Source organism: Prinia subflava, chromosome 5 (assembly GCF_021018805.1).
Source record: "Prinia subflava isolate CZ2003 ecotype Zambia chromosome 5, Cam_Psub_1.2, whole genome shotgun sequence".
Taxonomy (NCBI): Eukaryota; Metazoa; Chordata; class Aves; order Passeriformes; family Cisticolidae; genus Prinia; species Prinia subflava.
In genome coordinates, this window is record NC_086251.1 from 6268076 (window position 1) to 6294034 (window position 25959).

Sequence of the window (25959 nt, forward strand, 5' to 3'; positions counted from 1 at the left end):
TGACAGCTTTGGGTGTTTAATGCCCACTTTGCCAGCGTGCTCTGGCCCCCGAGTGCATCCATCACCGTGTCCATACGGACAACCAGGACAATACAGTAGCTCTCCCTCCCCTGCCTCCGCCCTGCAGGCTCCCAGCTCCAGGTTTTCCCCCACAATGGAGCCCCATATTCCACCCAGGCCCAGCACAGCAGCTTTGCCCTGGGGGGCAGGGACGAGCTGCAGCTTTGAGGTTAAAAAAGCAGGATTTGGGTCCCTCATTTCTCCTTGTCTTTCTTTTTGCCCTTCCTCTGGCTCGTCAGCTCACTGAGCTTCTTGTCCAGGCGCCGCTGGAGGTGGGCTCGCTTGGCGGGATCCAGGGCTTTGTCCTTGGAGCCGCTCCCAGGATACAGGAGCCCTTCCCGGCTGATGCGCTGCCGTGCCTGCGCCTTGGCCTTCTCCCCACAGCCGTGGGCCTGGCGGGAGAGAGCGGACACCGGGAAGTGGGGCAGGGATCACCCCTGGGGGAACAGGGGCTTTCCCTCCTCGGGCCCGGAATTCCCTTTTTGCCTGCTTTGCATCCCCCTAAAGTCATCTCCCGTCGCTTACAGCCATTATTATCATTATCATTATGTTATCTATTATCATATTATTGTGCTCTTATATTGCGTTATATGCTTACATATTTTTATAATTTCAATCCATTATTTTATTATTTACTCTTGTTTACTATTTATTCTATTTATTTTCATTTTATTTATGACATATTTTTATAATTACATATTTTTATAATTTCAATCCATTATTTTATTATTTATCGTTGTTTACGATTCATTCTATTTATTTTCATTTTATTTGTATTTAGTTTCATTTTGTATTTAGATTCTGTATTTTTGTAGATTTAGTCTTATACTTGCTGTTTAAAATTAAGAATTAATATTTATTATTCTGTATTTTATTAAACCATCATTTATAGCTCCTCTCACGGAGAATGAAATGTAAAGATTCAGGTCCCAGGCTCTGAACAGCAGGTAAATCATCCTTTGGGATGGGTTAAGTTGCTCCTTCCACCTCCTTTCCAGGGAACTGGGAAAGGTGTTTTGGGGAATAGGAGACTTTTTTTAAGCCATGAATCTGCTGCTTTAATGAGGCAAGTCCAACACTGGAATTACCTCTCACAGGTGAGATCCTAAAATCTGATCCCTTTTCTTGGCCCATCCCAAAGTAACTTATGTTTCCATGGAGTGGGGTCCCAGCCCCTCAGAGTCCTCTGTTCCCTCAGAGCTGTGACAGCCCTTCCTGGGGCTGACAGGGATTTGAATCCCTGCAACTGTTGGAGCCTTGTTACAATTCAGCAGGGAGAGGCCATTCTGAAGGGAATAAATCTCCATCCCCCTGGATGGTGAGTGACCATAAATACGATTCCTTGCCATGGAAACAGATAGCTCTTGACAGAGGGAAAAGCTTGCCAAGGATTTATGGGGCTGCTGAGCTCCAGGAGGCTCCACGGGGCGTGGAAGCAGTGGGATGAGGAACAAGGACACAGGGAATTCTGAACTGCTGGCCAGGCAGCACTGCACTGTGCCCAACCTGTTCCCAGGATGCAGAGAGAATCTGCAAAGGTCTTGGATCATCCTCAGAATGCAGAGGGAATGTGCAAAGAACCAGGAACTGAGTCCAGGCTCGCTTGAGGCTGAAACCTGTGCTTCTCCATTCCTGCTACCTGTCTCACCTTATCCACATGGCCTCAGAGTGTAAGTGCCAGACAATGGTAAAGAAAGGCACAAAAATGAGAGGAAAACAGGAAAGCCCTCAGGAAGAGGTGATCAGAGCCCAAGGGTCAGCACCGGCCAGCCCTGTGTACCTGAGCTCAGCACAGGCTCTGACAAGGACAGCTCTGCTCAAACTCCCTGCAAGGAAACCCTGCCTGGGGAGCTCCACAGGGAAAAATTCCTGGGTAAGCCCGCCCTGCTCCTCCTTACCTCAGGGATGTGGTGGCTGAGGCAGAAGAGCTGCCGGCAGTGGTGGCAGAGCTGGCCCAGGGTGGTGACAGAGGCCTTGCAGCGGGGGAAGCCACAGGTCCTGTCAGCTTCAATGGCAGCAGAGATCAGAGCATCGAAATCCTCTCCAGCCACACTCCCGATCGCTGGTTTTCCTAGGAAGGGTGAGCACACACCTGTGCTGGGGCCTGGGAACAAACCCACCCTCCTGCAGCCACAGGGCAGCCTCTGCCTCTACATCCTTCAGTGTGGGCCAGGTACTCCCCTCATCTCCTCTTCCTGCTCAGGTGATTACTGGGAAAGGGTCCCCAGTGTTTTTCGTCTGACTTAAGCAATGTACCTGTAGGTATCCAAACCCAAACCCTTCTACCTGGATGCCATCTCCCTGCAGCTTTCCAAGAGCCACATGCTCCATGCCCAAATCCCACTGGGATTAAGATCCAATCAAGGAAAAGCATTAATTGTGCTGGTTAGAAAACAACTTAACCCACCTTTGGCTTTGCTCTTGTCCTTTTTCCTGCTGCCATGGCTGGGCTCCTGAACCTTCCTCGCCGCCTCCTCCTGCCTGGCTTTCTCTCTCTGGACTCTCTCCAGGTGCAGGGATTTCAGGTCCACCGTCCCTGAGCCCTCGCTGCTTTCCCCCAGCTCTGCAGCGTCAGGGGTGCTCCTGCTGGGATGCTGGGGCTCGGGAAGGGGCTCGGGAAGGGGCTGGGGAAGGGGCTCGGAGGGCCGTGGGGGCTGCCTGGGCAGTCTCTTGCGGACACTGATGTACCTGTCCCGGCCCTCCCCGGAGCTCAGGTGCTGCAGCCCAAACTCCTCTGCCAGCACGTGAACCAGCATCCGCTCGTGGGAATTCAGGGACGCCGGGAAATCCAGCTGCGCCTCGCTGCTGCCCAGGAAGGCCACCAGCATGGCCCTGAACCTGTCCCCACCCTCCTTGCACCCTGAGCCGTCTCTCCCAGCTCCGGCAGCGCCCGGGGAGCTCCGTGCTCCCGGTTTCTGGCTCCCTGCTCCGGCCGCCGCCGCCGCCTTGAGCTTCCCCGCCGGGGCCAGCCGCGCTTTGGGGCCCGGCGGTTTGGGGCCCTGCTGACGCTGGGTCCCCCCTTCCCCGGGGTAGTTTTGGGGCACGAGGTCGTCCAGGTACTCGAAGGCGGAGCGCACAAGGCCGTGCTGGGACAGGTGGTCCAGGAGGCGGCGCAGGAAGGGGCGGCTGCCCACGGTGTGGCTGTCGCACACCACGGCCACCTGGCGCCGCGCCCGCGTCACCGCCACGTTGATCCGCCGCTCCTCGGCCAGGAAGCCCACCTCACCTGGGAAGAGAGGAGGGAAGGGGTGCCAGAGGGGACAGGGCTGCCTCCAAGTAGGTCCAAGCAATCCAAGGATTTCTTGGCTGGAGTGTGGGAGTTGGAATTTATGGGGCTCTGGTCCCTGCTCACACCTGTTCCTCTTCCTGCCTGTGTTCCACAGGGTCCACACTGAGCTCCTGAGGTTGGGAAGAGGACGGAAGGCACATGGAAAGGGGAGATACCTCCCTGCCTGGCCCACGACACAAGTTCAGCTTGGAGCTGGGAGCAAACACAAGATGGAGCAGAGTGGAAAAGGCTCACGTTGTGACCGAGGAGGGACTGCAGGTAAAGAACTCCCCCCTGTCCTACAGAGCTGCCCCCTGCACCCAAATCCTCTGAGGGTCTGTAGGAACAGCTGGTGGGAGCTCAGGGAGGTTCTGCTCTGCTCACAGGCAGCAGCAAGAGCCGGCAGTGCGGGATGACTCAGGCAGGCTCAGGCAGCCAGAGCGGGGCGTGGGTGGCTGCCGAGCTCTCGGCTCCAGGGAACGGCGAGCAGGCCAGGCGGGAAGAGATTAATGCCTCTGCCGGAGCAGTGCCCAGCCTGGCTCTGCCTCAGCAGCCTCACTGGTGCTGCCTGGGAGGGGCAGGGTGAGGGGGGCCCCTCTCTCTGCTCTGCAGCTCAGAGAACAATTCCCAGTTTCTCTGATGAGGTTTAACCCAGCTGCAGGGGCAAATCCAACTCCTTTGAATCCTGGAATGGTTTGGGTTGGGAAGGACCTTAAGGCCCATCCAGTTCCACCCCCTTCCAGGGATACCTTCCATTATCCCAGGTTGCTCCAGCTTGGTCTTGGACACTTCTAGGGATGGGGCAGCCACAGCTTCTCTGGGCAACCTGTGCCAGGGCCCCACCACCCCCACAGGGAAGAACTTCCTCTTAAAAGAAGAAGGTTTCCTGCTGGATCAGGAATGGCTGCATAGGGACAGGTTAAGGAGAAGCCTTGTGTGCCCCCAGGAAAACAAATCCTGCCCCACACCTGAGCTTTGGCCTCTCCCTGTGTGGGAGAAGGGGCTGTGGGACACTCACCCTCCCAGGGCCACCAGCTCCCACCAGCACAGGGGTGAGTCACTCCTGGATCAGGACTATTCTTAGTGCTGTCCCCACCTCCATTCTCCCCACAAGGCTGCTTTTTCTCCTCTAGGCTTGGAAAACGTGGCACCTCCTCCTTCCACGCATTTTTTCCCCTTCCAGCCCTCAGCACTCAGCATTTCACTTCCAGCAGTGCAGGTAGGGCCGCAGGGCTGTGGGTTTGGAAAGGGAATTGATCCCAGCATGGAACAGAGGTGATCACAGAGCCATCCTGCTCAGCCAGTTCCACAAAACCCTTCAGCTGCCTGCACAGGAGCCTTGTGCCCCCAGGGCAGCAGCTTTTCCCCAGCTATTAACTTTTCACTGCAGCTGCTGATAGCAACTTGATTTTCTGCTCTAGATTTTGCTCCCAAAAGCAGCATTTTCTGTGCATGGCTTGGGATGCCAGCTCCTGCTCACTTTCTGCAGGGAATTGACCCAAAATGGGCTCAAAACCCAAGAAGTTACCCTGCAACTCCCCTACACGTGGGGCTAATGGGATGTGACATTCTTAGGGCCCTGGTTGAAATCATTTCTAAGGCCTCAAGGGCCAGGAAACCTTCAAACCGAGCAGTCCTGGACCTGCTGTACCATGGGAGCCTCCTCTGCACCCCTGCCAGCAGATATATTCATTAATTAAACAAAAAACAGCTGAAAAGGGAGGGTTTGCCATAAAATCCACCCAGAGCCAAGTGTCAGAGCACTGCAATCAAACCACAGCCTTGGCTACACGACTTCCTCCCCGTTCCCCAGCAGTGCCATCTTACCTTTCCTGTTGGATCTGACAAAGGACAGGATCACTGCCTCCTTCTCCCTTCCCTGGAAACCATCCACTGATTTAATTTCTAGCTCGGGGTGGCTGTGGCCAAGGTGCTGTCGGAGCATGTCCACCTGAGAAACAAGGGCAGCTTTTAAAGGAAATACATGGGTGAGAAGGATTAAAATGGCACAGTTTTGGGGAAAATCCCTCCCTCCCAAGCCCACAAGGATGAGCACTGGCATCTCCTGAGGCTGTGAGTGGAACACCTTACTAACAGCTCTTCCCTCCTTGGCTTCAAGCTGCTCAAAGGTGCAGGAGCTGGTCTCAAATGCTGGTTAAATTTGGCTCTGCAGGTCTCTGGGATCTTGTGATGCTCCAGGGATGCCAGGAGAAGGACAGCTCACCTGGAGGTTGTAGGGGGCCACCACAGCGATGTCCTTGGCCTTCACACCAGCATCCACCAAGGCCTGGACGTGCATCCCCACTAGCTGGACCTCCCCTGGGACAGGAACAGAGTGTGACAGGGGATAGAGGCTGGAGACATGTGCCCACCTCCCCCAAAACGGCAGGAAAGGCTGCCATGAACTGGTTATCCAAGGTGGTGCCTGGTTCAGAGGGATCTAAGGGGGAAAGTTAAATCCTGTATGAATTACTTCATGGTTTATTGGCTGGGCTTCTGCTTTGCAGCAAAACACAGTGATAAACACCAAGACTCTGCAGTAAGCTGTGCCAAAAGGCTGCCTCCCAAATTTGGGGAGATGTGCTTCTAATCCCCTGCTCCAAATCCCTGAGTTCTCTCAGACCAGGCTTTTTGGCTCTCTGTGAGGGAACAAGAGACTGTTGTGTTCAGCAGGGCCTTGGGAATGGTGCATGGAAAAATGAGGCACTCAAATGATGGTGGGGGTCAAACAGAAGGTGAAAGATATTTAAACTGGTAAAATTAGCCAGTTTTTTGGCCTGACTTTGCACTCAAGCTCTGTAATGAAACCTATTTTTTCAGGTGAAAAGTGGCTGAACTCAGTGTCCAAGGAAAATCCATGGAGAAGAGCCAGATTTCATGGAAGGAGCAGAGGACTGGGAGGTAATTCTGAGCTTTATCCACAGACTTCCCATAACAGGCCTGTGCTCTGCCTGTGTAAAGCACCTGCCACAGGAATTCCCCAGCCTGTCCCAGTCCTCAGCATGGAGAAATGTCCCTGCAAGGGGACATGGCAGCCAGAGAGGCCGCATACAGGCTGGACACTGTCACCAGAGCTCCAACATAGCTCAGAGCCCCTGGAGGTTGAGAATTTATGGAGGGAATGATCTCTCAGCTAAGGAGGGCTCTCTGGGACCCCACCTTCCCCAGGGAGACATCTCTGGGATGTGGCCAAGCCTGTGGTGGGCTGAGCACCTCAGTCCATCCATTCTGGCCAGTGGTACCTGGATTCCCCTTGGACTGTTCATCCTCCACTTCCAGCTCAAACAGGCCACAGCCAGCGGTGTCTATGAGCAACAGGGGAATGCTGGTCTCTTCCGTGGAGGAGACGCCTGGCAGGTCCCTGCACAAGGTATTTGGGAAAGGGCCAGTCACCAACGCTGATGTTACAGCAATATCCACACGAGCTGTGGCTGCCCCATCCCTGGGAGAGCCAGGCTGGATGGGACATGGAGCAATCTGCTCTAGTGGGAGGTGTCCACGGCACTGGGTGGGCTTCCAGCCTTCCAACCCAAACCATTCCGGGATTCTACAATTATCACAGCAAAGGAGGACACAGAAGACAACTCTGCACCTCTTCTGGTTACAGAGCAAAAAGGACAACACCCCCCCTGCCCAGTAAATGTCTCCTTGATGAAACAATAGCTGAAACAAAAACACGGCCCCAGCCGCAGCAGGAGCGGAAAACTCCGCAGGGAAGGGACAATCCGGGATGAAGAGGCCACCTCAGCCCCTGCACCAGCGGAGAGCAAGTGACCCACCTGAGCAGGTGCTGTGCCACGGAGGGGTGTGCACTGAGCCGGCCGCCGTAGAGCTCCGAGGACGCCCACTCCATGATGTCCCGGTGCATGCGGTACTGCACCGTCAGCATCCGCACCGCCCGCTCCCCGTAGTGCCCCGCCAGCCGCTCCATCAGGCTCAGGGACAGCCCCTCGGCCGCTGCCCTGCAGGAGAGGCACCTCACAGTGGCAGTGTCCGTCCCCCAGTGACAGCGACCCAGGGCGGGGTGGGACCCGGCCGGCCCTTCCCGACACACGCGGTGTCCGTTGTGTCAGTGGGAATGCTCTGGGAGCAACGGTGCTCCAGCCCTGCTCAGCGCCCCGGGGGTGGCACTGTCACCTCTGTTCCACCTGGGTGCCAACAGTGCTGTCTGTCAGACCTTCAGGGACAGACTTGTGCCATGAGATCAGACAAGCCTGCCCTTGTAATTCAAGCAATGCCAACGGTACAGCCTGTGGAGTCACCACCCCTGGAAGTGCTCAAGGAAAAACTGGATGTGGAACTCAGTGCTCTGGTCTGGTTGACAAGGTGGGGATCGGTCACTGAGTGGACTCAGGGGTCTTGGAGGCCTTTCCCAACCTCAGTGATTCTGTGATCCATCAGTGTAAGCCTGCGCTGGTGTTACTGCAAGCTCAGCCACAGCATCGGCATCCCTCACCGCATTAGGATCAGAGCTCCACCCCAAATTTTGGCATGCCTAGTGCTCACACAGCCAGCCCTTGCTGGTCTCATCAAGACCCCTGCTGCTCCAGCATTTCCATCTTTCCCTGGCCACTCACCCTGGACTAAGGCACGGATGCACTGCATGCGTTGCTTTTCCACCCATTAAATCCCCATCACATCCAGCAGCACCCCTTGCTCATATACGTGGCACAAATCCATCAAATTCCTACTAAATTCAGCCTTTCAGGAGCCTATTTCTCCTGGCCTCACAGAGGGTTTGTTGGGAGGCATCACCCGAGGAAGAAGGATGGAAGTCGTTGCGCTCGGATTTTGTGAGCGCACGGACATTTTTCACCCTGAGGCTGACACTGAGGGGTGCTGGCGCCTGCCAGACACAATGAAGCAGCATGAAGACAAGGGAATGATGACAGGGAACAGCTCAGGAAAATGTTTTCCATCAAGCTCCGGGGCACAGCACGCATCCAGATCCCTGCCGGGGGAATTCCAGCGCTACACGGCCCCACAGCGAGCGGATTGTTGTGGCACCAGCCAGCCCTGCCACGCTCACCACAGGCACTTGGGAAATGTGACAAGAGACTGCCGACTCATTAAACCTGCAGAAGGGACAATTAAGGACAAATCTTTCCAAGAAGCCAGGCTTCATTAGCTCTCCTTCTCGCTGAATCACAGGATGCAGCACACAGGCCAAAAAAAAGGGGAATAACCTCTGGATGGACAGGGCTGCAGGACGTGGGAGGCAGCAGTTTACAGAGGTGGGCTGGGGTAGATGGGATGAGGGGACATAGCAAGATGTGGGGGTCGGGGATGCATTCCAGTCACCAGGAGTTAACTTCATTCTCCCAGCTCTGCTCTGCCCATGGAGCCTGGATCTCCTGCACAGGAAGGAAATTCAGCAGGGAGAGCTGTCGGCACTCAGGTGCGAGCACATGCCTGAAACAGCCATTAAACCCCACAGCAAGCCTCAGGAAGGATGCTCTTCCCTACCCTTCCAGCACCATTCCCACTGCAGGGATCCGCAGGAGGTTAGATGCTGAATTAATAATGAGGAATTCATCTGCTCGGGAATATTTCAGCTGTTAATAATTTTCTGTTATTTCACCACTCAATTAATTCCTACGGTGGTTGATTTCTCTGCCAACAAAATTCTGAGTGCCCTGAGCAGATGTTTTTTACCTATCAATTACTTTAGAGAAATAAAATTGGGATAAGAGGTTGGACAGACAGAACCACGCATGGGATGCTTGGGAATACCTACTTTGAAGTACCTAAAGTACAGCTGGGAAAAGCAGAATTCCCAAACCCAGCCCACAGCAAGCAGGATTTGTTACTAACATGGTTTCACCTTGTTTTGCCTGCAGGAAATGCTGTGCTTGGCCAGCCTGCTCTGTACGTGTCCAGAATGATCAGTACTAGGAGAAAAACAGGAACTGTTTTCCATGGAAGGCTGAAGCTGTGTCCTCAGTCCTGGAATATTTTTTCTTATTCATCCCTGAGACAGGAGATGCTGGTGTGACTGATCCCTGCTGTCCACACTGGATTTGGCTGGAAAAGCCTGGAGAAGGAGGTCACTGTGTTTTCCCGCCTCAGGAACTCCACATTAATGGAGTCAATTCATGGATGTGCACCAGGACATTCCAGCTGTGCAGGCTTCCAGAGAAACTCGAGGCCTGGCACTTCAGTGACAAAGTGAAAGGAGCCCCATTCAGACCTGCCATGGGAACCAGCACATGGATCTGGGATGGTGCAGTCATCCAGAGTGACCACTGACAAACAAGATGCCAAAATATCCCTGTGGTTGTCCAGGAAACGGCATCTGCCGGTATCTGAGAGGAGTAAAACCAAATTAATACATCAGAGCCCTGATGTGGGGACAAATTCATCGGGAAAAGGATGCAATGAGGGCTCCAACAAGGCAAACAAATGTTCCTGTTAGAGTGCAGGAAGTGCCCTGCCATGGAGATGCCCACAGGGACAAGGACAAAATGGAGCAGGAGGACCTCCAAGACAGAAGCTGCTGCCTGTGGGCCTCAGCTGGAACTGCCAAGGGGGAATCAGAGGGGGCTGGAATTTGCTAGAATGGACTGGAAGGTGTGTGTGGGGATGCCCTCTGTACCCTGGGCCCACTCCAGGTGTGTCAGAAAGCAGGGAAGAGGAGCAGCCTTCAGACCCTCCGTCCAACACTCCCGAGGCCTCACGGGGTCACTGCTGATAGGAAGAGGTAAATGCTGATTCCATGGAGGAAAAAGCAGGTAACAGGAAGGTGGATAGAGACCCACAGCATTCCTGCTTGGACAGAGGCTTCCTGCCTCAGCAGGGCTGACTTCCCCTGCTGTAGTAACAGCCGAGCCTCCTGCCAGCCTGGATTCATCCCGATAACTTTGGACCCTTCTCCGTGGCCCCAAAAATAGGAGCCCACCCACTCCAGGCTCGCTGTCATCAATGGAGAAGGGGAAGGTGGGTGGAAGGGTTGGAGTCCTCCGCATGAATCATCCCTGGAAATAGCTCCCTGCTTCCCCTGAAGCACAGGGGAGGTGGCAGGTGGTTCAGGGCCTTCGTGGGAGCTCTGGAAATACCCATGGAGGGAGGGGGAAGGGATCTGCCTCTGCGCTGCCTCCCGGGCCTGCAGGGAAGGTGGAAAGCCCCAAATGGGCCTCTCCAGCATCCCATTTATTTGCATCACAGCTGTTCAGGCTGGAAAAGATCTTTAGGATCACAGAGTCTGACGTGCCCCCAGCACTGCCAAGGCCACCGAGTCAAAAGCTGATGGAGAGAAAAGCACAACTCCTCAAGCAGGAGCAGGAGGAGATCCAGAAGCTCTGCAGGACATGAGGAGCTTTCTGCTGCCAGCTCCAGCCAAGGCTCCTGGCAGCAGCCACCGTGACAGAGCAGAAAAAAGCAGCTGCTATAATGTTTCTGGAGTGAAAAGCTGCTTTTGGCTCCAAAGAGGGAGCCAAAAGTGACACCAGCTGAACGTCAGCCCCATCCCAGAGTAACAGAGCTGGGATTTTTACTGTGTTTTGCCCTTAATCTGACAGTCTAGGGAAAAAAACAGGCTGAGGCTACTGAGGTGTGGATCCAGCTGGATGGGCATTACAGAGCTATGGAGCCTTATGGAGCTATCATGCAGTTTTTCTGGGGGAGAAGAGGAACTTGATGCACCACTTTACAGAAAATAATGATAATCCTGAAATTAGAAGGACCAAATGGGAAATTTCTTCTTGGTACCAACAAGATACTACTCCAGAAAGTGCCTTGCTTGGAAAATCCAGGCATGGAGAGCCAGCCTGCAAATTCACAGGGAATAAAGAGCAAGACACCAAGAGTAGAGGGCTCTGGAGAGGCTTTTGGAGCTCACCAGCCTAGACACTTCCAGGCAGTTGAGCATGTGTTTATCACCTGCCAAGATCTGCAGAACAGCAAGCTTTTGGGCATCTGAGAGAGGTAAAATGAGAGGATGCTGCAGCCCCTGAATGGTGTTCTCACTATCTCTCAGCCACGTGCTGGGAGCTGCTGCCTGCCTTGGATTTTTCATTTCCTGTGTTCAGAATTCAAGTGAGATGGCAGATATGTGTCTTGTTCATTATTTTCTGGAAGGAGGAGAAGATATTTATGAAGTCAGCCCTATTTCTCTGCTTCTGTTGGTTCAGTAATTCCAGATCTGGAGCTGCCTAAACCAGATAAACATGAGCACATTTATGTTTTAAATTACTCAGATTCCTCAGTACTCTTTGCAACATCCCCCTGGAAGCACAGGCAATTTGCACTATCCACTGATCTTTTCCACAAACTAACTGTTCTTATTATCTACATTGTAGGGATTGGGAGGTTTTACAATCCCTGAGGTGTGTGATAATGCAGGATCTCCCTGGGCCAATTCACATATTAATACATTAAATAAATAAATGTGGGAACCACAGAAGCAGAATTAAAGGAAAGACTTGGATTAGCCTGAGGATGAGCCCAAATGCATTGCACAGAGCCTGCAGGCAGCACGGATCTCAACCATGAAACGCCTCCAATCCCAAGGATTCGGAAGCTGCACAAAGAACAGGAGGATCCAGGGTTTTTACCTCTGGGAGATGATGGTGGGGGGCAGCTGCTTGTGATCCCCAGCCAGGATGCATTTGGGAGCCCTCAGCAGAGGGATCCAGCAGCTGGCTTCCAGAGCCTGGGCACACTCATCAATCACCACCAGGTCAAAGTGGCTTTCAGGCAGCAGCTTCAGGGGGCCGTCCCACGAAGCACCTGGTGGGAGGAGAAGGTTCCCAAGTGAGCAGGGAAGCAAGGAAGAGCGAGGAACCTGCTCTGGAAACAAACCTCACAAACTGTAATAGTGATTGAGGCAAGTGAAATAATGTTTCTTTGCAGAGATTTAGGAATGTAGCCCTGCCAAACATGTATCCATTGATATGTGCAAGTCGGGATTGTTTTTGCCAGTTCCTTTTTGTCCTTTTCCTTTCCCTGGCATCTGGGCCCAGAAGCTTCCAAGTATCTTTGGGAACAGCAGTGAAGCCCAGATGCCAAAGAGAACAATATGGTCCAGTGCTTCATCTGGAGCAGAGCAAGGAACACCCACCTTCCTGCTGCCCCCCAGTGCCAACAAAACTCCTCATCTCCAGCTGAGAGGGTGAGGGACTGACTGGGCATCCGCCTGTCTGGTAACTGAGGGACACCCTGAGAGGGGGAGATGGGCTGGGACCCCACCCTCTGCTCCTCCTCGTGGCACTGGGGAGAGGGAGAGGAGACTGGAACCAGACAGCCACAGCAAGGGCTGACTTTTAATATCAGAAGTCCATTTGTAACATTTGTCTCCTTACAGACATCCTGCTCCAACCCAGACCTGCTGATACTGATCTAAACATCCATCAGAAATCTGAATTCCAGGGGCATCCAAATGTCCCTGCAGTTCACAAAGAAGGATACAAAAGGAGGAAGGCATGGTGAAGAAGCCAGTCTCCTAGCCCAGGGGATTTTTATTAACAGAAATGTTTTTTTCTTTTCCAAAGCTCCTGTGCTACTGCAGCTCTGAGAGCAGAGATTTGGCTTTGCCACTGTAAATCCTGCTGCCTCCACAGCTCTGCATCACTTCAGACATTCCACTTTGCCATCAAAGACACTGTTTTCCTTCCAAAACTGTTTGCCAGCCTGTATGAATCTGCTCTGGTGAGTTGTACAGTTATAACTCGACTTCTGCCACTGGCACAGACCCCCAGCTGGCTGGGAAGCTCCAGTTCCACAGACAATCACAGCTGATCAACAAAAACACCAGTTTTACTGGGAGAAGGAAATCTCCCCCTTTCTTTCAGGTAAGTAGGAAGAAGTGAGAGGCCAGCTCCCAGGGACTAAGGCACAGAAGGATTTATCTTTCTGCTAACGTTCATTCCAGTAACTCGCTTTTTTATGACCTAAAATTATTGATGTTTCCTTTCAGCAAATGACCCTTGAGCTACCAGATCTGAAGATTTTAAGTGGGCCTTGGAGTATGGAAAACCCGAGCCAGTAAAGCCCTTCCACACGTGCCAAACCTTCCCAGCTGCAGCTGCCTGATGGACACCTGGAATGCTCCCTAAAATCCCGTGTCACATCATCTGGATGAGTGCAGAACCAGCCACAGGCAGCCTGGGAGCAGGCTCTGGAAACACGTGCTGGATTCCATCACTCCTGGAAAGGGTCCAGGCAGGGAAGCAATGCCATGTGATTTATGCAATCAGGAGCAGACTGCACACCTCCAGCAGCACTTGTTTACTCACTGCACTCCCAGCTCCTGCTCAGAGCTAATAGGGGCCCTTCCTGATCCATATTCTGTGCTCAACAGCATCCTGTGCCACAGTGGAAGCTGGGAGAATCCCTCTGGGCAGGGGTTTGGGAAGACTTTGCTGAGCTCCCAGGAGCTTGGAGCAAGTGTCCCAGCCATCCCAGCAGGATGCTGCCTCGCAGAGCACGTGGTTTGCCTGGCAAAGGGAGGGAAAACACCGAGCAGGAGGATCTCACACCTGTGTTGGTGGCAAGGACAACGCTGGCCTGGCTGAGGGCTGCAGCCATGGCAGCTTCTTCTCGCTCCTTCAGCTCCTTCCTCAGAGTCTTAATCTCGCCCAGAAAATGGCTTCGCTCTCCCTTGTCTTGGGCCTTTTTGGTTTTTGCCTAGAAAACAGAAAAATTGGGATAGAGCCAACTGCTGCTACTCAGTTCTGGCTTTGTCTATGACCAGCCAAAACATGTGGGCATGGAGCAGGGAGGAATGTTTGGGAGGAGGGGTCTTGTTCCTCTGCTGGGTGAGGGACTGGGATTTCCTAGCTTGTTCTGAGGAAGCAGACCCTTTCTGGAAGCAGGAGGGCTCCCCAAGCCCCAGCAGCAGCTCTGCCACCTCAAACTGGCCTCTCTGAGCTGCTGGAAAGGATCCAGAGCAGCATCCAGACAGGTCCAGGGCTTTTTTTAGCAGGTATTAAATGTATCTACCAACCCAACCCACCAGCACTGGACACCAGCACTGCCAGAGCAGCAGCCATGGGACCACAGCTCAGCTACAGCTCACTGAGCGATCCCAGATGGAAATTTGGATTATTTCCCTGGAGGTAAGGCTGATTACTTGAGAAGGATGAAAAGGCTGCAGACAGAAGCTCTTATATGCAGCCAAAACACTAAGACCTGCCAGTTCCTAGAGTCATGCATGGGATGGATGGATGGATGGATGGATGGATGGATGGATGGATGGATGATGGATTTTCCAGGGTCTAAGATGGACCAGCTCAGCCCTTGTTTTGGCTGAACTCATAGGTATTTAAAACTGTGACCCCTTCCTGTGTCTGTCAGCCACGGTCAGAATGGGCTCAGGAACTCCAGGAGTGGAATCACAGGCCCTGATGTGATGTGGTCAGTCTGGATGTCACCCATTTCTAATTAGGAATTAGGAATATCAGATCTAATCATCCCCACCTGCCTCCTATGGGCTCTCTCATCCACTCACTGGTCTGGGAGTCTATTTAAGGACAGCTCATGGAGCGGGCCTGGTTTCTCTCCTGGATTCCCTGCCTCATCCTCTTGGACTGTTCCCTGATCCTGCTCAGCATCCCTGGAGCTGGGCTGGCCCTGGACCTGTGCTGCATTTCTTTCTCAGGTACTGTGGGGCTGAAACCTTGCTGGGGCAAGGAGGATCCAGAAGCTGAGATCCTGGGAATCTCAAAGCCAGGTGAGGGAAGGGCGCACAAAAGGGTAGGAAATGCCTCAGGAGGACACAGGTTTTCATTTCTGTTCCTGCTCCTTCTGGGGGCTGGGGTGAAAGGAAGGAGAGAGAAGAGTCAAAACGTGGAGCTGAAAAGGGAGAAATTGTTCCAGGGAACAGTAGGGAACGTGGCAGTGGAGAAACAGAGGCAGGAGGAAGAAAGGATGGCTCAGGACCTTGGAGATGAGGTCTGTGCAGACAAGGGCAGCTTCTGTGACACACTCCTCCCAGGGAGATGAAAGGGAAAATTAATCACCAGTGAGAAAGATGGAAAATAAATTAAGAAGTTAAAAAAAAAGGCTTTTGGACAGTGCTGCCACCAGAAAAGGGAAGGAAAAGAACCTAATTGCGTCAAATCCTCACCCCAAGTACCAAAGCTATGTAGTAAGAGAATGTTAGGAAAATTAGGGTGAGAAAGAAGAAATTAAGGATGTGTTTTTAAATGTGCTCTGCTTTCTACTTGAGGTGGCTGAGAGTGGGAGGGAGTATCAGGACAGGCAGACAGCTTGTTAGGAAGTGAATTAATGATGGGAACGTTTCTCTGGTAAAGAGGAGGGCACGGATCAGGCCAGACAGGTGATGTCTGGGGGCCAGCAGCAGGGACCGGAATTTTCCCACTTCCATGAGGGATTCAGGCAGGAGGAGTTCTGCCCTCCAGCACACGAAGATCAGAGAATCCCAGAACAGTTTGGGTTAGAAGGGACCTTACAGATCATCTCACTCCATCCCCTGCCGTGGGCAGGGACACCTTCCACCAGCCCAGGCTGCTCCAAACCCCATCCAACCCAGCCTGGGACACTTCCAGGGATGGGGCATCCCTTCCAGGGCCCTCTAAGAAGAACCCCTCCCTGCCCACGCACCCAGGCCTGGTCCATGTCCCTGCGGATGTCGGCCACGAGGCGGGCGCCGTCCCCGCGGGCCAGCACGGCGTCCAGGCAGTGCTGCTGGATGGGCTGCAGCAGGCGCGCCGGGTGTCCCAGGCGCAGCAGCCGCGCCCGCCCGCCCGCCAGCCGCTCCACCAGGTTATCCACAGCCACGTTGGACGGGGCGCAGCACAGCACCTGCCGGGGGACACACAGAAACACGGCCTTGGCACCTCTCAGGGCGCACAAAGGCCGAGCAGGGGTGTGCAAGCAGAAGAAGCAGGGAGAGGGAGACCAGCTGCTGCTTCTGTTGGGAATAAACCACTGGCGTGACTGCAGGTAATTCCCTCCTTGCTTTGTAGCACTTCTGTGAAGTTTGGTGTTCACCTCCCCAGTGAACATCACACCTGAGCTCTGTCAGCACCTCCTTGGAGCTGCTGGGGAAGTGCCTGGTCCCTGCAAGCCAAGCCAGGCTCTGGATTAGCACAGATCCAGTGGGAGCTGCTCCAGGAAATAATCACAGAAACCTGGAATACTCTGTGTGGGACCTTAAAGCCCATCCAGCACCCCCCTGCCATGGGCAGGGACACCTTCCACTCTCCCAGGTTGCTCCAAGCCTCATCCAGCCTGGCCTTGGACACTTCCACGGATGGGGCAGTCACAGCTTCTCTGGGCAAACTGTGCCAAGGCCCCACCACCCTCACAGGGAAGGATTTCTCCCCAATATCCAACCTAAATTTCCCCTCTTCCCATTGAAGCCATTTCCCCTTGTGGTATCACCCCAGTTCCTGATCAAGGGTCCCTGCAAAGCTTCCCTCTGGGCTTCTCCCATGACTGGAAGGCTGCACTGAGGTCTCCACACAAGGCCAGGTGGTCACTGGTGGCCACCTGAGGTGGCCCCTGTCCCTGTCACCTCACCTTCAGGCCCTGCTGCACGGCCTGCAGGATGATCTCCACCAGGGTCGTGGTTTTCCCTGTGCCGGGAGGCCCGTGGATGATGGCCAGCTCCCTCTGAGCCAGGGAGAAGGACACAGCTTCCCTCTGAGACTCGTCCAGAGAGGCATTGAAGAACTCCAGAGGCTCTGGGGAGACAGCAGGAGAGTCACTGGGACCTCAGTCCCAAATGGGAAGAGGCTGAGAAGCACAAATCCAGAAATGCATGGATTTGTATCCATGCCTTTGTATCCATCCTGCTGCCTCTGTGCAGCCGGCCCAAATCCATTTGATAATGAGGAGAACCTTGGGAGGAAAGCACTGAGGGGGCTGGAAGACCCCAGAAGGTAAAACTAAGCTTTTTATGTTTCCAAAACAAACAGGCTCCCTCCCCATCCTGTATCCATGCTTCCCTATCCCCTCCCCAGCCCTGATACTTGGCCTTCAGCCAGTCAGTGGTGGAATTCCCAGAATTTAAGAGGCATTTAGCTGCTCCAGCATCAACCAGGTAGGTTTTCCTGGCTGTGGATGGAGCTCTGGATTTGTTTTGCAGGAGAATCAGCATCTTCAGTGAAATCTTCAATGAAAATTGGGGAGGAAGCAGCAGATCTGGCAAACAAATCCCTGCCAGTGAAAAACCCAATGCGGCACCAGTGGAAAAGCAGAAAAAGCTACAGAGTCTGTGAGCAGAACAGAGCAGCCCTGTGGTGGTCAGCCAAGACTGGGAATGAAGGCAGGAAAAGGTACAAAGAGCAATTTAAATGATAAAACTAAAATTAGTTTCTGCTTTAACAAGGAAGGAAAAAAAAGAGAAAAGAATATGCAAATGGCATTAGAAGAGAATTGGTTTCACTGCAGAGACTGAATTCTCAAAAGCTGCCTTTTAACCTCCCAGACTTATCTCATTTAGGCCCAAATTTATTCTCATCCCCCCCTAATCCTAATGCTAATCTCCTTGTTCATTATGGGAGTTAATTACAGCAGGGATGATGACTCATTACACCGAGGTTTCCTGAAAATAACGTTCCCACAAAAGCTTACATAAGACATGTCTCTGGGCATCCTTCCCTGCTGGGCATCATGTGGTTCATCCCTCTCTTTGCATTAAAGGCTGGATTAAAAACATGGAAGTTTCCCCTGGTTTTAGACAGGTGAACCTGTGTGTGGCCTGTGGCTTTTGAGGCAGCACCCCTAAATGAGCTTAAACAAAAGATACTCGCTGAGAAGGTGATGATGGAGAGAGAAATTGGGCTAAAGCTGCTCTTTGCTGTCACTCTGCCTCTTGGTTTATCTGAAAATTTTGGGTGAGTGTGTTAATGACTAAGACAAGACCAGGAAGCATCCCATGGGCTGGGGAAAAAGCAAGAATAGCTTCCAACCTGAGAGGCTTTTCCCACAGCGAGGAACAGCTGGGATGTGGGAGTCATTGATGCTTCCTTGCTCAAGGATGAGCTCAGGAACTTCTCCAGGCCTGTGCCCACCCTCATCCCTCCTAACCACACGCTGCCAGGAGCTGCTGTGTGGGAGGGCTGGGAATGTGCCTCTCCTGGGCTGGCCACAGTGGTGGGGAGGAGGGAAGAGCCTCTTACGGGATGCTGTGGCTCCTCCAAACTCTTCTCCCTGCAGCAGCTGGGCTCCAGGTATCCTCACGTGAAGAAATCCCTGGAATGTGTCTTGCTTGTGGCCAGGTAATTGTGCCCTGATGCACAACTCCATTTATTAGTGTTAAAAACCAAATCACCTTGGCCACATTGGTGCCCCAACATTCCCAGGAATGAGATGCTTTTCTGCACAGTTCCAGCAGCTCTGATTAGGCAGTGGGTTAGGGAGGTGATATCCAAGCCTGGGAAAGGGGTCTTTGCTCCAAAAATGGATGGGAACAGCCCTTCCTGGGAGGAAGAGCCCAGGTTTTGCAGAGCTGGAAGCCCTTTCCAAGGTATATTTCTGACCTAGAGCAATCCAGACCCACCCCCACAACAGCTCCTCCCTGGTACAACCTCACTGCAGCCAACGCTGCTGGACAAAATCCAGGTGGGTATTCAGCCTGGATCAGAAGTTTCCCTGTTCTCCAGAGGAAATATCTGGTAGCTGAGTTGTCTGGACTGCTTACTTTCCCAAGAATCTCAGCTTAGACTTTCCCAAGAATCTCAGGGGTCTCTCCATGGCCCCTGTGATGACAAGAGGTGTCACAGGGCAGAGGGATGAGGAGCATCTCAGGTTTTTTTGCAAATGATTTGTGCCAAAAAGCCAAGCAAGTCTTGCTGGAAATCCCTGGTGCTTCCCCAGCGCTCTGCAGCCAGGTTGGCTTTTTCTGAGGACATTCCTGCCTTTTCACCAGGATTTTAATTGTTTCTTTCCCTTTTCAAATGTTTTGACAGCCATTGGCAGAGTTGGACACAAGCCAGGCCTTCCGAAGCCAGGGACAAAAATGATAATTCCTGACTTTCTCCAGCCCAGGAGCACAGGAGAGAGCTGGCAGCTATCAGTGACCTGCACACCTAAAGCAGAACCTGCTTTCCAAAGGGAAAAGGGACATGTGGAGGGCCAGGAGGACCACAGCAAGCAGAGCAATGCTGGCCTCTGCTGGCAAGCAAAGCCTCTCCACTCCTCCCCCATTCCTGAAGTGTAGGGGTGCAGGGATCCCACACGGATGCTGGGAGCAGGGGAGGATTGTTTGGAGGAGATTCCAGGTGTGGAAGCTCCAGCAGGGCCACGGGTGCAGGTCAAAGTGGAAGGGAGACAAGGAGGGCATTTTTGATGGGTGAGCACCTGGATTCTGCTTCCTAGGGAGTCTGATATGGGCAGAAGTCCTGCTCAGTTCAGACTCTGCCCTTTTTGGAAAAGGTGTTCTCCCACTTGGAGCCCTCCTGGAGGTTACAAGGTGAGGTGTGGAAGTGCTTTGTGCCAGTCCCAATCTTTGCTGCAGACCCCAGCTACCCACTGGAGATCCCTTCCTCTCCTTTTGCCTATTCCTTAGGTTATTCTTCCCACAGCCTGCCCCATGTTTTCGTGTTATGCCAAGGTTATTTATTGTTGCATATTTAAGTGTTTTGAATGGACCTGGGCTTTGATGTGCCATGTTGGGCTGCTGCTGTCTGGTAATTAATTACTGAGATGCACAGTGGTGTCACAACCCACCTACAAGATTCCCTGATGGAAAAATTAGGATTCTCATCTTGTCCCCCACACTTAAAAACAATCAGGTTCAGGCTTCTGCTGCTGCACATTTCACCTGCTGGAGTGGATTTTGGCCTCTCTCCCGCCGTGGCTCCCTGGTTTCTGATCCCAGAACGGTGTTGACACAGATGTGTGTCTAGACAGCCAATTTCATGAGCTGTCCTGGGCTTATTGACTCAGGCTGCTGCTGATGGGTTTGTTTGAAACCAGGTAATGGATGGGGTGAGACAGATCCTCAAAGAAATCAGGCTAATGGGTGCTTTGTCATGGAAGGAGAGGCTGTGACATGGAAGAGCTGCCTGAGTGCTGTGAGGTTTGTCTGGCAGAGCCCTTCAGCTCAGGGCAGGCTTATTCCAAGTTATTATCCCTTAATTCCTGGCTGGTACAACACCTCTCTAGCTGGGGAGAAAGCAGGTCTGAAGGGAGGAGGTAACTGCAAGGCCTCTGTGTTCTTCTTGCACCTCCTCTGTCTGCCTAACGTGGCTCAGTCTATCCATCAGTATTCCCAATGCTGAGGAGATGGAAAATTCATCTCTGCTCAGCCTGGCTCAGCTGAGTGATGTGGTGAAAAGGAGTTTTCCTTCATTAGAGGCAGTTCTGCTCCCTCAGGGGTAAAAGCACTGTTGAGGATAGTTGGTTGATCAAAATTTAGATCTTCTATTTAATATTAAAACCTTGAATGCACCAAGGTCCCCGGGCAGCCAAAGGGCTAACAGGTTTGACTCAGAGTGGGATCAGAGCTTAGAGAAAAGGGGATAGGACTCATTGACACCCATTTCTTGTCCCTGGCACATCCTATCTGAAGTCAAGCCTGGCTGGAGGGGATGGGAGAGAGGCAAACCATGGTGGGGCAGCCAAATCCAGGAATCCAAGGAAGACAAACAGTGCAGGGAGCTGTGGAAGGGAGGAAAAGGGGCAGAACCCTGACAGAGATGGATGGCACAAGTGGGGAGAGCAGACCTAAGCTCTGTATGTGGTTTAGATACAGCCCACCCTGCTGGGCAGCCCAGCCCACCCTCAGCTCTCAATCCATGATTTTTGCATCCTTCCCTTCTGTCGAGGGAATAATATCCATTAGCAGTTGTTGATATCTGGCAGAGCTGCTGATCAGAGGCTTTGCTCTCCCTGTGGCTTCTGTGTCACTCCACCTTTGTTTTCTCCAAAGAAGTCCAACTGAGTGGATACTACTTATATCCAAGTTTTTGTCAAGGTTCTTCCATGAGGAAAGTGTGCCCAGTACAAACCAGTATGAACACAATGCTACCAGTTGCAGCACCACTGATGACTCGCATTGAACACTGGGGTCTTTTCTTGAGCAAAGTGTGGATGAAAAACAGGGATCAGAGAGCTATTTGTGTCCTTGTGGACAATGCCCAAGGATGCCCATCAAGCCTGATAAAAAAGGATCCTTACTTGTTTCAGGGAACGCCCTGGGAGCAGAGGCAAAGAAGAGGACGTCGATCAGGTCGGAGGCTGGGCCACCACGGTACTGCTTGAGTGCAGTTAAAGCTCTGCCAAAGAAGGGAATACCCAGGTTACAGGCACAGCAGGAATTCTTTGGAGACTCCCAAGTGTGAGTAAGGACTGGACTCTTCCAAATGTTATCTCACAAGACTAGTCACACACAATTCCTTGCATCTCCCAATCCCTGTACTGGTCAGGCTCCTGCTTCCCATTGTCCCTGCTTGGTACAGCCAAACGTGCTTTTTCATGATTTTTATCCAGCAAGGAGCTGTTCACTCCTCCTGTCAGGATGGAAAAGGCCCTACACAGAACCCAGGGGTCGCGCAGAAGGAACAAAACACAGCCGGGAGAGGGAAAGGGAAAAGCAGGACCAGCCAGCAGGTGGGTACACTGAGGCTGTTGTGAGGCTCTAGAACGACAAATCCAAACTGGGAAGGGTCTGGGAAGAGCTTTTCCAGACAAAACTTGGCACTGCTCATCCCGCTGGGCAGAGCGAGCCCTCACCTTTTGAGCCTGTTGTAGGTGACGTCGTTGGCCAGCTTGAGCAGGCGGAAGGAGCGCTCGTGGTCCAGGGCCAGCTCCCCATCCCGGGGCTCCTCCAGGGCCACCGTCACTGCCTTGGGGGTGACACGTGTCACCACGCCCGTGCACAGCGGGTCCCCCTGCCCAGCTGTCTCGTAGAGCCCCACGATGTCCCCTGCAAAGGTTTGAAGGGACAGAGTGAGGGGGGTAAATGTGTCGCTGCCCAGAGAAGCTGCGGCTGCCTCATCCCTGGAAGAGTCCAAGGCCAGGCCTGGGCTAGTGGAAGGTATCCCTGCCCATGGCAGGGGGTGGGACTGGATAAGCTTTAAGGTCCCTTCCAACCCAATCCATTCTAGAACTGTATGACCTTTCCTTGCAAAGACAGGAGTGTCACTGACCAGGCCCAAAGCTGTTGGAGGGCAGCTCGGTGTCCGAATCCCACTTCCTGGGCTGGAATGTCACGAGGAGACGCCCGTAGAGGCCGGTTCTCTGGCTGGTGACCTGGAGCTTGAGCAAGCAGACGCCTCTCCGCTGCAATTCCTTCAGGGAGACGCTCTCCTGCCATGCCCTGGGAACCACACACAGGTGGGGACACCACGGGGTGAGCCTGAGGGTCACAGCTCCGGGGGACAGGGCGGAATGACTTTATCCTGGCTCCTGGAACCTCCAGGAACCTCTGTCCTCATGGCTGGGTAAGCATCTGTCCCTCCACCAAGCGCATCTGAGAGGGTGAGCTGGTCCTACGGGGGCAAGTCCAGGAGGATTCAGAGCCCCGTGGGGAGGGGTTCCTATTGGGGTGGGCTGGTTAGGAAGGTGGGATTCCAGCAGCATTCCCACAGGCGACAGGAGGGTTTCCTGGAGGTGACAGGGGGTCCCAGGGGAGGATCTCTCCGGGTTTCCAGCGGAGGGTCCCTCTGTGTTCCCCACGCGTGACAGCGCTCCCGTGTCCCCCCGGCTGCACGTGTCCCCGGCTGTCGCCGCCCCGTAACCCCCCGGCGGCGGCCGGTGCCTGTCCCGTGAGTGCCGCACCTGCTCTGTGCCACCTCGGCCTCCCGCTCGTCCCTCAGCAGCTCCAGCTGCCGCTCCGCCGCCTCGGCCGCCATGGCCCGCGCTGGCCCCGCCCCTCGGGCGCTCAGGCCCCGCCCCCACCCCAGGCCCCGCCCCCGCGGTTCCGCGTCCGGCGCGAGGTCACCGCGATGGCGGCGGCGCGAGCGCGGCGGGCGGGAGGTGAGGGGGGACCGGGAATGGGAACAGGGACTGGGGACCGGGAATGGGAACAGGGACTGGGGACCGGGAATGGGAACAGGGACTGGGGACCGGGAATGGGAACAGGGACTGGGGACCGGGAATGGGAACAGGGACTGGGAACGGAGACTAGGGACCGGGAACAGGGACCGGCACTGGGAACAGGGACAGGGAGGAATAATGTCTGCCCCCGCTGCTGGGAAGGAGAGAAGAAAGATGCCCTGCCTGCTGCTGGGAAGAAAGGAAGGATGGGAGGGCTGTGCTCTGCCTGCTGCTGGGACAAAAGCAGGGAGGGAAGGAATGAAGCAGGGAGCTCTGGCAGCTGCTGGGATGGAAGGAGGGAAGCAGGGAGGCTGGCAGTGGCTCAGGCTCTCCGCTGCTGCGTCCTGGCCCCTCTGTATCCTTTAGCCCTGGAGGTCTTCCCTGGGCAGAGGCAGGAGGGATTCGGGTCTTTCCCACAGCATTAGCTTTGGAGCAGCCTGAAAGCCAGGGAATGTTATCAAAAAGGAGAATCAGCTTTACACGGTTCTTTTCACCTTGGTGTGCACCCTTCAGCAAAATCCATGGGATTGAGGGAGTAGGGACTTGATCAATCTCCTCCTTCCGGGGCTGGGAAGGGGCTGCCCATGGAGGTGGTGGAGTTCCCATTCCTGGAGGTGGCCCTGGAATGCCTGGACATGGCACTCAGTGCTCTGGGCTGGGTGACAATGTCCAGTCACAGGTTGGACTCGATGGTCTGGAAGGACTTTTCCAGCCTGAATGATTCTGGAATTCTTCAAAAGCCCAGCAGCTGCTGCCTGTATTTAATTCTCTTTTTCCTCCCTTTCAGCCTCCCTGCTTTCGGCTGCGGTCCGGCACCAGAGTTCCCAGAGCTCATCCCCACAGCCAGGGTAATGTCACGCATCACATCACTTTGCCTCTTCCCCCTGGAATGCTGGCCTGCTTCAATAGGCTGGAGAGGGCAGCTGCTTTCCCTCTGGGAAGAACTCTTGCCTGCCCCTTGGTCACTCTGTCGCTGCCCAATGTTTTGGACTCTGCCTGCCTTCAGTCACCTTTCCCAGAAGGATGCTTCCCTTTTTTTTTTGTCTTTTATGTCCCATCCCTGGAAATGTTCAAGGCCTGGTTGAATGGGGCTTGGAGCTACCTGGTCTGTGGAAGGTGTCCCTGCCTTGGGCTGTGACTGGATGAGCTTGAACATCCCTTCCAAGACAAACCATTCCAGAATCCTGTGATATCTCTTCCAATGGGACCTTCAGGCCTCACTTTTCCCAGCACTTTGGGACCCCTTTGTGCCTTTACTGCATTCCCTGTGCTGGGATCTCCTGCAGGACTGAGCTGCTGCTGGCTGTGACCAGGAGGGGACACTGCAGGAGCAGAGAATTCCTGCTTGGGAGAATGGCAGGATGTACTGTTCCCTCTTCCTGCTCATCCTCAGGGATCAGAGATCCTTGGATCTCTGCCTGGGTGATGCAGCACCCAAAATCCTCACTAAACCCCGTGAGGCCTTGGAGCCTGTGGTCTTGTACTCACAGGTACTTGCAGTTCCTGTTAAATTAAAGCCCTTTGGGATGTTTGGCTTGGGGTTACAGAGTAAATCAATCATTGCAAAGGATTCTGAGTCAGTTTTGCTTTTTTCCACTACAGCTCATGTTTATTCCTGAATATTTTATGCATTTTGTGCATCCTGCATTGCTTAGGAAAAATGTGGATTTCTGCATGCAGGAGAACCTGAGCTGCCCACTCCCGAGGGGGATGGTATTTGCTTTTTATTTTGGGGTGGTATTTACAAAATTTAAATTTTCAGATTTCAGAAACCATGACCTGTGTTCATCTCATGGAGTTTTCCAAGGCAAATCTTCCTCTTTACATCTAAGATTGGTTTTGTGCTATTGTAGATTCTTGCCTAATTTTTAACTGTAATCTGATGCCTTTTGGTTGGGTGTTTGTGAGTAATATCCATTTCTACTCCATCTCCTTCTTTCCCCCTTCTTTCCCCCTTCTTTCCCCCTTCTTTCCCCCTTCTTTCCCCCTTCTTTCCCCCTTCTTTCCCCCTTCTTTCCCCCTTCTTTCCCCCTTCTTTCCCCCTTCTTTCCCCCTTCTTTCCCCCTTCTTTCCCCCTTCTTTCCCCCTTCTTTCCCCCTTCTTTCCCCCTTCTTTCCCCCTTCTTTCCCCCTTCTTTCCCCCTTCTTTCCCCCTTCTTTCCCCCTTCTTTCCCCCTTCTTTCCCCCTTCTTTCCCCCTTCTTTCCCCCTTCTTTCCCCCTTCTTTCCCCCTTCTTTCCCCCTTCTTTCCCCCTTCTTTCCCCCTTCTTTCCCCCTTCTTTCCCCCTTCTTTCCCCCTTCTTTCCCCCTTCTTTCCCCCTTCTTTTCCCCTTCTTTCCCCTCCCTGTTTTCCATCTCATGGCAGTATCTTTTTGCTACAGTGAATTTTTACCTTGTCCTTCACAGACTTGTTGCCAAAACTTCCCTGACTTCGCCCCCATGGCCTGAAGTGAAACTTCCAGATCCAGTGGAAGAAGCCAAGTATCATGCAGGTAAAACTCTCAAATCTGGTCTTCTAGCATTGCCTCGAGGCCTGATTGAGCATAAATGTCTTCAGTGGGAAGTTTTTGTTCTTCACTTATTTTTTTTTTTAATTTCTCACGTGTTTTGGCACCACTGGAACTGTGCTCCACCTGCTTTCCAGGTTTGAGAGATTTGGGTACAATATGATTTCTCCTTAGTTTAT

At 53.3% G+C, this 25959-nt stretch overlaps 2 protein-coding genes across 3 annotated transcripts in view; one reads left to right on the plus strand and one right to left on the minus strand.

Moving 5' to 3' along the window:
- On the minus strand, nt 1–23146 carry IGHMBP2 (immunoglobulin mu DNA binding protein 2). Its single transcript, XM_063397861.1, has 15 exons — nt 23018–23146; nt 22387–22556; nt 21971–22163; nt 21416–21513; nt 16811–16974; nt 15890–16090; nt 13804–13951; nt 11881–12055; nt 7108–7290; nt 6571–6689; nt 5553–5647; nt 5156–5279; nt 2468–3286; nt 1959–2131; nt 1–452 (listed from the first exon to the last, which is right to left on the minus strand). The coding sequence occupies exons 1-15, from the start codon at nt 23089–23091 to the stop codon at nt 255–257; spliced, it is 2934 nt and encodes a 977-aa protein (XP_063253931.1). The 5' UTR covers nt 23092–23146; the 3' UTR covers nt 1–254.
- The window catches only part of MRPL21 (mitochondrial ribosomal protein L21), a 10960-nt gene continuing 8118 nt past the window's right edge, over nt 23118–25959 (plus strand). The window contains exons 1-3 of one of the 2 annotated variants that reach the window (XM_063397871.1): nt 23118–23215; nt 24063–24123; nt 25680–25765. In XM_063397871.1, the coding sequence (XP_063253941.1) occupies nt 23185–23215; nt 24063–24123; nt 25680–25765 (178 nt within the window). In that variant the 5' untranslated portion in view covers nt 23118–23184. The remainder of the gene's footprint in view (nt 23216–24062; nt 24124–25679; nt 25766–25959) is intronic. The other variant, XM_063397872.1, reaches the window with a different exon arrangement.

Bases quoted from the DNA above. Each gene is read 5' to 3' on its own strand.
- IGHMBP2 (XM_063397861.1), bottom strand. From the start codon at position 23,091: ATGGCGGCCGAGGCGGCGGAGCGGCAGCTGGAGCTGCTGAGGGACGAG. The intron at 22,557-23,017 runs GTGCGGCACTCA...TGTGGTTCCCAG, and splicing joins GCCGAGGTGGCACAGAGCAG to GGCATGGCAGGAGAGCGTCT. The intron at 16,975-21,415 runs GTAAGGATCCTT...CTGTCTCCCCAG, and splicing joins CAGGGCGTTCCCTGAAACAA to AGCCTCTGGAGTTCTTCAAT.